This window comes from Gadus morhua, chromosome 7 (genome assembly GCF_902167405.1).
Source record: "Gadus morhua chromosome 7, gadMor3.0, whole genome shotgun sequence".
Taxonomy (NCBI): Eukaryota; Metazoa; Chordata; class Actinopteri; order Gadiformes; family Gadidae; genus Gadus; species Gadus morhua.
The window spans coordinates 13,398,424-13,408,501 of record NC_044054.1 but is presented as its reverse complement, the minus strand read 5'-3'; the positions used below and the strand labels follow the sequence as shown (position 1 = coordinate 13,408,501).

Here is a 10,078-nt window from a genome sequence, read left to right as displayed (position 1 = left end):
GTTTGCCTTTCAAACGTTTCTAAAAGTATCCTAATTGATAAACAGAATTGTAAACCTTGTATCGCTGTTCCGTGCTTGATTTAACTCGTAGAGTGGTAAATGTTCAACACGTGGTTTATTCAGAGACGCATGGTCCACGAGCTTGCCCTCTGGATGTGGTTCATGAAGTATCTCTCGAATGCAGGTAAATATTTAGTTTATTTTGGTAATGGGAGGAATGGGAAGGTAAGGCAGACCTACAGGGTCTCCTTTACTCAGGTAAACCCTCGACTTTCTTTGGCCTGGGTGCAATGATAAAGATGCCATGGTTATAGGGTCTCTGACTTATCTCAAACCAATGCAACTGTATGTTGTGTATAGTGTTGACCCCTCTGTGTGCAGAAGAAGAAATTGTTCAGGACTGCTGTTAGCATTTACCAGTGTTACACTTATTTATTTATTCCACAATACAAATAAAACAAGAAGATTGTTCAATGTTTACCCAGCATGAAACACATTTTCTAAAATAAAATGATGATGCATAATAATATTAATGTAGCCTACATTTCTTTTTTATATTAAACCAAAAGATTTAGGTGATGTTTCGGAGGTTGTGTTCTGTGGCCAGGTGCATGATGTATCCTTTGGTACGAAAGTGCAGGTTCTCTGTTGCTCATTTACTTAAAATACAACCCAACCTGGAAAGCCAATCTTTGTTGCAGACGTGTTGACCTGTTCACAATTCAAGGGAAGAATATGGACCGTTTTATACAAAACACGAAAAAGAGATCCCAAAAAATCTGGGGCTAGACAAAAAGGGAACAATTACTTGGCCAGTGAGGTGGTAGAATGTTGTTCGTCATTGACATAAATGTGACATAAGATGTGAATAGTTTTCTATTCACATTGTGAATAGAAATTGTTTTTGAAAGCATTTTCAGGAGCAGAGTGGGAGGGACAGAGAGACAGACAGCAGAGGAAAGAGACCATGAGGAAGGGAAAGAGATGTAGACACGAGACACGGTGTCTGCAGGTCCTTAAAAGTCTTGACCTACCCATTAAGTCACAACTAAAGGGACACACAGAGTCCGAGATATCTGTAAATTTGCATTGCCTGTTTCAGTCAAATTCAGACGAGTTGTTAAATTGAAATTCATAGTTGTGCTACTAGAAAGGGAGTTTACTTGCTTATTTGCTTTGCGTAAGCCGCTTCGATTGACTTGCAGCGTGACACTAGCTCCTGGTCAAGGGAAGGGAATACACTCTTATTTACATTCCAAAGAGAGCCAGTGTGTTCCAATATATAGCTTTTAAAAGGAGTGCCAGTAACCACATAACTAAATTGTAGTTTGCTCTACAAACATTCTACAATTATAAACGGGCACTATTTTCAATACTGTGATTATTATTCTAGGTTTACCCGTCAGCAGTGTATTTAAGGTAGCCTATTAATCACAGTGCCCAAAATATTGCGGCATTATCTGTGGGTACGTGGATCCATTATTTGTCTGAGGGATCCAAAAGTATTTCTGATAGGGTTCAAACACAAATGGGTTGTAGTTTTAATATTATTTTAACTTTTTTGTTTTGTCAGATTCGAATTACCAGCTCAGATAAACCCCAGAAGTGAATATCCAGGGGAAATGTCTCTACCTACGATGTCTTCACAACCCAGCTCTTTCAAGAAAATAAGTCACATACAAGTTTAATGCAATTTTCCCCACCAGATATGGGCAAATTAGTTTTATTTTTAAAATTTGCAAAATGTACATAAATTATATTTAATGCATTTGAACCAAATGAGTAAAATCAAATATATTCTATTAAAAAGGCGACAAAATAATAAGAGAGAATGACATTCTTTGTAGCGATTATTTTTTTAAAACAAGTATTGGTCAGGCATCTCATTAAACCTGGAAAAGCAAAAAGTGCTACACTCAGCGATGATCAGTACACCTTTCTCCTTCATAAGGAATGGACCAGAGCACCATCACATTAGATCTAAAAAAAAAAAAAAAAGGAAATTTCACTGTATATGGAGTTTCAATCTTCACCCAGACGAGGGAATAGGCTCTTGATCTCGTGAATACAACCAAATAAACCAACACTTCCCCCCTGGCTCCTGTACAGAGGTATCAGAGGTGGCTCAACGTGCCAATGAGGACGTGGCCCTGTTTCAAGTTGAAATACTAACAGCGTATTGAGGCGGATGGTGCTGTCCCAAAACTTGTTGAACTCAATGGTTCTCTCCCAGACGGAGCGCTCCAAGTGCAAATAAAAGGCTAAACTCCAACAGATAAATAAACATGGAATTCAGCCACATGCGTTCAAATAGTAATCATATATTTAATTGATATACATATATTGCCACCATTGGCACATACGATATTGCACACAGTGATGAAATGTTGCACAGAAGAAAAAAAAAAAAATTCATTTTCTTTTTTTTAAAGTGGGCACAAACATTCCAAAAATACAAATAATGTGGGATGATAACGCTGCAAAGGTAAAACAATTCATAATGAAAATGAATTAAATCCAAATGAACAATGAAAAGACATGCTTGCTATTCCCCCATTAGTTTAGCGACTATCCTGTTAGTACCCAGGTCGGACAACAAAGTATTTCATCATGGAGGTCTCCCGGAGAGGGGTCTGAACCCCTGGCCTGAACACGTCCGTCAAGCGTCCCCGATACCCCTATGGAAATGCTCCTAGCTGCTCTTCCTCATCTCTCAGCTATGGTGACCCTCACCTTCATGTTTAACTCTGGGCCGATACCTGGATGGCTCTGAGAACTGGAACAAAGTGAGACGATAGGAAGGAAGGAAGGAACTGAAGGAGTGAGAAAGGAACTGAATTATGAAGAAAGGAACTGTATGGCTATGGGGAAGGTAACAAGGGTCGGAAGATAGGAGAAAGGAAGGATGAAAGGAATTAAAATAGAAAGGTAGGAAGGAAGGAAGCAGGAAAAGCATAGAATTCTGCTCCTATAGCTTTTTTACTAAAGAGTCCACGTTGAACTCAAGTAGCACCACGAGAAGTGCAATAGTGCACTAGGGGACTGAGCCACCTAAAAAATGAAAAGAATATGTACTTAAGGATAGTAAAAGAATAAGCTATGAGAACGAGAAGCCCCCAATGCGATCCAGAGCGCCGGGCCGGGGTGTAAGCATGTGTGTAAGGCACCAGGTCGTCTTCATGGTGAAGAGGGCACTCCCCAGTCAGGTCAAGAGTTTAAGGGGACTAAAAGAAAGCTGAGGCTCCCAAGAAAACAGGGTGGTCAAGGACTTAAGTCTAGTCCGCTGGTTTCCAGTCAAATCGAAAAAACATGGGGGAGCAAGTGTTTAAAATGAATGCTGAGGTAACTCTTGAAATTATCTGATTGTTGCCAGTCTAAACACCAAGCTATAGCTGGCGGCGCGTTTATAAAACCGCTAACACATCTATGAGATGCAACCGGATTACTTCCAGTTGTAGACAGTCCCAAGTATCTCCAATTAAGACCAAAACAAGGGACCACAATGTCCAGGGTAAATATCTGGGCTAACCCAATTTAGTAATACTATTGAGCAGAGTATGTCTCCCAAAACATAGCTCCTTAAATTGCAGGGGGGATGGACCGTCTGTTTCTGACACCCAAAGGAGTCTGGACGACTGCTTCTGACATCCGATTCTCCCATTGGCCCATTTTCTGTTTTTCAATTGGCGTCCGTCCTCATAGTGTGAAGGTGATATTATGATGATACAGGTCTGATGTCAAGGTACAATCATGCTTTCAAACCTATTTCACAACACCTACACAATGCCTTTTGAATGGAAAATTCACTCAATATGCAAGATCAGTGGACTATACATAGATAAACCCTCGCCGTAGAGGGGGACTCTTGAGCCAGTAATTCGGGAGACCAACATCGATCTAGCTTTTGTGCAGTTAAACATGCAGCAATAGGACTCCTTGGCACTATGTTGATTGTGTGACTTTGCATGGTTAATATTTCTGACCAATAATGCTATGCTTGTTTTTTGTCCGTATGTTCGGACGACACACCTAAGCCAATCCACTACCGACGTGTTATTTTTACGTGCTTGTCCTCTTTTAAGTGCTCTTCTTAAAATACGCTATCAGGCCATTTGCTACATGTTGCTACTGCACATCCTCTATCAAAATACATGTTGAGTACCTTTAAAAACAAACACATTGCATAACGACGACACACAACGGTAGCCTATAGTATAACCCATCCGCGTGGCAACAACTTCAATTGAAAACAAAAGATACACTATTCATGTCTCTTTGAATGCCTCTGGAAAATGTCTTCTTGTCCATTGACCAGTACAACAAAAAAACGGATTTGGTGCAATGCATATTGCACAGGAGATAGAGCACAAATTTTCATTTGATGAAAAATGCCTGTATATATCTATCTATATCTATCTATATCTATAGATATAGATAGATATAGATATATAAATGTTTTTTTTATACTGCATGACACCTAAACCAGTTTCAAACCAGGTCTAGCCCTCATGTGAATCAGGTGTAAACACTTCTCTATGCACAGGTAAAGGTAATCTGGATGGCAAGTTCATTATGACAACCTTAAACAAACTTTCGGTTTGATCTGATTTGTGCTGAAGACAATAGCTCACATGAAAAGGACATTATTTTCTCTTACAACTCGGCAACAATTTCAATGAACAATGCAAACACTTTATAATAGCTTTGACTTGTACAAAAGTTCTCTGTTAATAGGGGAAAGAAACCACTTCAATATAGTTTGTCGTCAAGTAGGAAACGATGTTCAAATATAATGTTATTACTTTGTTTAGCAGCCTGTTACTGTATTAATGGTGGGTAAGTGGGAAAACATCCAGCGATGGGTGATAACGTGTCAGAACGGTTGGTTTGAGTTGGTTTCTTATATTGTGGGCGTTGCTCCCTTGGAGTTAAACCATAACAGTTAAATCTTAACATTTCTTTCTTTATACAGTAGAGTTTAAGTATTTTCTCTTTTGTTATTCGGATTATTTTTTGCATGTTTTGCTGTGTATATATTTATATATTTATAATATATATATCAATATCAATCCTCTTCTCCATCATCTGCATGCATCTCTTGTTGCTGCAGCTCACATGCCCTTTTCTCCCGCTGTTTCTCCTGGATCTTCTTCATCTCCTCGGCATATTTACAAAAAGTATTCCCAAATTTGGACCACACTTTGTAGGGCACCGTGATTGAGTTACGGTACGTTGGCTTTACCTCGCTTACTCTCATGAACACCCCGTACTTATTGGATCCGACGTCGAAGAAAAAGCGTTTGTTGTCCACAGTAAGAGATGACCCTTCTGGCAACTCTGCAGGCTCGTCCTCCACACCGTAATCGTCAATAAGTTTAGCCAAAGCGTCACGAAACTCGATAAGTCCCTGGGCTGGCAAAGCAATAGTCTGGCCTTGTGTAGATCCCAAACCGGGGCCCCGATTAACGGTCTGTCGGATCCTCAGAAACCGTCCTCTCTGGTTCTCTTTCAGATCCATGTAGTATTTACGATTTTCCCGGACCAGGAATTCACTCTTGAGTGCTCGTCTGGGCTCATCTTGCACCATATCTGGGTTACTCGGACCCAACTGGGCATAGTGTTCGATAAAGTCCCCCAAGTAGTCGCGGAACTCGACCGCCACGGACATGGAGAGAGTGAGGCGGCTCTTGTTTCCTCCGGCCCCGACTTCTGCTATCTTTAAGAAGCGGCCTTTTGCGTTCTGCTTTACGTCCAAATAGAAGCGTTTGTTCTGTATGTCAACCCTTTTCGACGCCAGCTCTTGTGTCTCATGCTGCAGTCCAGACGCCGAGCCCGCCCCTCCGGTCGCTAGGTGCATGGAACCGATGCCCGGGCCCGCTGCCGCTCCACCCTGCTCACTTCCACTGTCTCTGTCCGCCATGATGCTGCCTGCCTTCTCCCTCTGTCTGCTGCAACCCACCGCCAGCTACGCCAAACTCTCGCGATATCTGAACACAAACCCAACATGAATACATGGGACACATTATTCCCACAATAGAGAAGGGATTTAAAAACATTTCATGACCAAGAAAACGGCTTGATCTTTATTTAGGTTTGGTAGTAAATAGGAGAATGCTTAAAAACGACAGGGTGTTTGTTATTTTTTACAAGTTTTTAACCAACCAAGCCAGAGTTTTGGTTTAGACTATACATTTGAATAAATTATAGACTAATAGATTCTTAGATGATTGTTCAAACAACTACTTTGAAAGAAAAAAAAATTGGACTTGCATCCAATCGTGTTTTCTGTTCGTTTGTCTAATTTAATTTAAATATTGTCTACTTTTGCATTATTTTTTAATAGTCCTATATCTTTTTTTTGTTTATTGATTAAACCAAATCGAATCTAACATGCAGTTTTCATATTTCATGATCTAAATAAACAGAAAAACCTTTGGGGATATGTTTAGGCTAATATGACTCGGTTGTGATACGAGGAAAATCAAATATTTGAAACGTTCAGATAATTATTCAGATAATTTATTTAATTAGACTAGTCATCCAATCCCTTTCTGGGACTCCTGAATGATAAAATTTTTGTTAACTTTTGGTGTAAAAAGTCATAAAGTCCTATCTAAACACATTGCATCCCACAGTTATTTTCCTCCCGTCACTTGTTTAAAGGTCTCAGCCTTCAGGTTAATTAGCACGATTTCTTTGCTGACCACAGAATCGGTTTGCCTCTAAATCTTGCAAACAGCGTTTAGGCCCATAAAAGTGTCTCTTTGGATGCTTTAGTGTTTGTCGAACGGCCAAACGCCGACATGGCATGACATAGCCTATAGGGAAGTTATCTTCAAAAACAGAAAACCGTCATTATTGTTTGACAGATAACAGGTTGAGCACTGTCGAATAATCCTATTCCTTTGGAGAACAACTATTTATTATTGTTGAACTTTTATACATCTTGTGAAAAAATATATAAAAGTTGTAACAGTCGAATTAGACCGTTTGGCGCAGGCGCACTATAGGATAATTTGGGATCCTGTGTTTTATTCGACAGGCCTATTTTTATTTTTTCCCTGTGATCATGAGTTTCCCGCTGATCCATACCTTCAACATTCAAAACAGATATATTTTTGAGAGGAATATTTCTAGACTATGATCACTTGAAATGCATTATTTTGTTTTCTTTATTGAGTCTTGAGGCATGGAAATCTTTACTTTAAACCAAGTTGACTCTTCGGAAATAGCAGACAGCGGCCTACGGCAATCGTCCCCTCTGTATTAGAGACAAAAACATTTGATATACATAGGCCTATTATATATTATTATTGGTGTACACTTGAAGGAAAGACGCCAAAAGTAATGTTTAACTATAGCCCATAGCCTTTAATTGTCGGTTCCATTGTTACTTAACTTAATTTAAGTAAAACAAAATTACGGATCAAGAAAGGAATATTTTCTTATTTCATAACAATAGTTTGTAGCCTACCGTCTTCAGAATAATTCAACGCAAACGACAGCTTCAGACAGACACGTAGAGCCGAAAATATAGGCCTACACTTTCCTCGACGAATCACAATTTCTTAGATCAAAATAAGAGGCGATGGGACGTTAAATAACAGTTCAGGAATGACTTTAATGGCTATATGAGTTTTATTTCCCTTAAGTAAAACAGGACTATGGGGAAGACTTATCGGTTCCGTTGCAGAGGCATTAGAATGCTTCCTTTCACGGTATTATTTTTATTTATTTAGGGATAATTCGTTTAATTATGCCTAAAGACCCTAGGTTGATTTTTATTTTATCTTGAATAATTGAAGCCCTGACTGTTGGTCGGTGCTCTGCATCATGATAACAGTGTCAGTAATCACTTCACAACTCTGTCTTACCTCAGTATTTCTGGAAAATAACAAAAACAACCTGTGGCTGTTTACGTCTACAAAGCTCCTTTATTCTGTGATTCATCTACCCTGTTTCCAGACATTGTTTTATTCAGTTAATTGGGGCTATTGTAAGAGGCGCACTGACGAATCCTATATAGGCTAATACTATAAAACCAATGTGACGCAGCCAATTAGCCCACTATCAGGCGTACTGGGTGGATTGGCTCTCGTCTCGTCTGTCAGACACATTTGTCGGTGTGTTTTAACTTTAGACTAAACTAGGCCTACTGCCAATGTAAAAAAAATGGTTTGTTTATGTTTTTTTTATTATAATTTACAGGTTAGGGGGATAACTGTGTGTGTTTTTGTGTTAGGCCTTTTTTTTTTTAATCAAGAATAGACTGCGGGATCCCAATGGCTTCAATCAAAGCAAAGCAAAGAAAAAAATTCTAGCGCATATCTATTGTGATATTCATGTAATAGGCCTAATTGTGAATAATATGTTATAAACTGATCAATGTTTTGACCAAGCCCAACTTACTTGCAACATTTTATTTATATAATTAATTATGCATATAATTGTACATGGGCTAGACAAACGACGTTGGTTTACAGTGAAATCCGATTAGTCGATGAACTGCCATTCAAGATCACTGGAACAATTTGAAACAAACTGATTCTCCAATGTTGCCAGATAACGCCAGATTTTCAAACTGGCAACATTTCCCATCTCTCCGAAGAGCGCACCTTAAGAGCGCCGGCGAGATTTGGGTCTAAAGTTTGGCCCAGCAGCGAGGAGGCGACGTGATGAAGTCTAGCTTCAGGCCTACACCGCTCCCTCACTGTAGCTCCAACGTGACAGTCGCTTTGGCGCTCCTCTACAACACCATTAAGCTTCCATAAACTCGGTCCATTGGCTAAATAACCTCGACATTGCATCGGGGATGCGTGGAAACACAAAGCATATAGAGAATAGCACCATCTCTCCTGTAAAGCAAGAATGCATAACAGTACCTTCCCTGCTTTTTTTGTTTTCTGCACACAGAAAGCCCCTGCAGCCTCGGCGTCACCCGGCCACGAGGTGGGAAAATGCACAAAGAAAAAGGTGAATATTGTCGTAGGTCGACTGTCAACGACAGTGTCGCGCTGATTGTTTAACAAAATGGATCGAAAGAAGAACGGTTTCGTGGCATCGAGAGAGGGTATCCTGGTGAGTGTCAGATCCAAGCGCCCGGACGTACACTGGCCGCACCTCTCCACGTCACCGACCAATTGGAGACGCGCTGGTAGCAGTGAGCGCTTACCCGAGAAGGAGATAGGTATCTCCCACTGCAAGTCCTCATCACTGATTGGTTTGTGCTGGAGTGAGTCACCGCCCACTGTACGTTCGGACCCTTTGCTCTCCAGCCACTCTTATTACACCACCGAGAAGGACACACAAGTTCAACGGCGCACGTTTCACTTCTGATGTCAACACGCAGCGTCACCCTAGTCCGCAGACGAGCGCCCCCCAGTGTCGCGGTTAGAAACTGTCAGGCTTTTAGCAGGATACAACAGGCAAGCAACACTGACCCATTGTGAGGTGGACAATAGTTCAACCCGGGTTTTTCTTCTTTCGATTGTCCTGGGGGCCGTTGGGTGGGGTACAAGCGGACGTTTTCCAAAACGTCTTTAACGGCAGAGGTCTTTCCTCTAGCCTATGCTGAAATAAGGGCTTCCAAAATATGTTGGTGTAGGCGAAACTCAAAGTATTCTTCAATAATTATTTAAATATGCACATGCCTATAAAATAAACTACAAGAACAGTCATGCGGTCTATATCCTGATTTTTCAGATTTCAGATTATATTTAGAAGTTATTCTCGCCTATTATTACCCATCTAAAACTCCTCTTTTGCCATTGAAAAATGCTAACCTTGTCCAGCGAGCATTAACTGTGTTTTCAGTGTGTTTGGGGCATGAATGCGGCAATAACCTCATGTTCAACATCTCTGAACTCGACAAAGTATACAAATATTGGCTATCTGGCCAACAGGTGTCGCCATTTGTGCATGCCTTCAGCGAACATTGTGCTCGCGTTCAATTACCTGTAGATTGTATTTCCAATGATGTAATAGAATAAAAGCTGTCCAAATTAAACCGACTAGTCCTACTGTTAAACAGCAATACAATATATCTCTTTATAGCTCAACATTTAAGTCCTGCAAACAC

The 10,078-nt window shown here is 40.3% G+C and overlaps 1 protein-coding gene across 1 annotated transcript; it reads right to left on the bottom strand.

The window, feature by feature from the left end:
- Positions 1-1,688: 1,688 nt before the first annotated feature.
- On the bottom strand, positions 1,689-9,111 carry puraa (purine-rich element binding protein Aa). The gene is made up of 2 exons (XM_030360484.1): positions 8,883-9,111; positions 1,689-5,987 (listed from the first exon to the last, which is right to left on the bottom strand). The coding sequence occupies exon 2, from the start codon at positions 5,918-5,920 to the stop codon at positions 5,066-5,068; it is 855 nt and encodes a 284-aa protein (XP_030216344.1). The 5' UTR covers positions 5,921-5,987; positions 8,883-9,111; the 3' UTR covers positions 1,689-5,065.
- Positions 9,112-10,078: the final 967 nt, after the last annotated feature.

Excerpts from the sequence above, each read along its gene's own strand:
- puraa (XM_030360484.1), bottom strand. The coding sequence starts at position 5,920 with ATGGCGGACAGAGACAGTGGAAGTGAGCAGGGTGGAGCGGCAGCGGGC.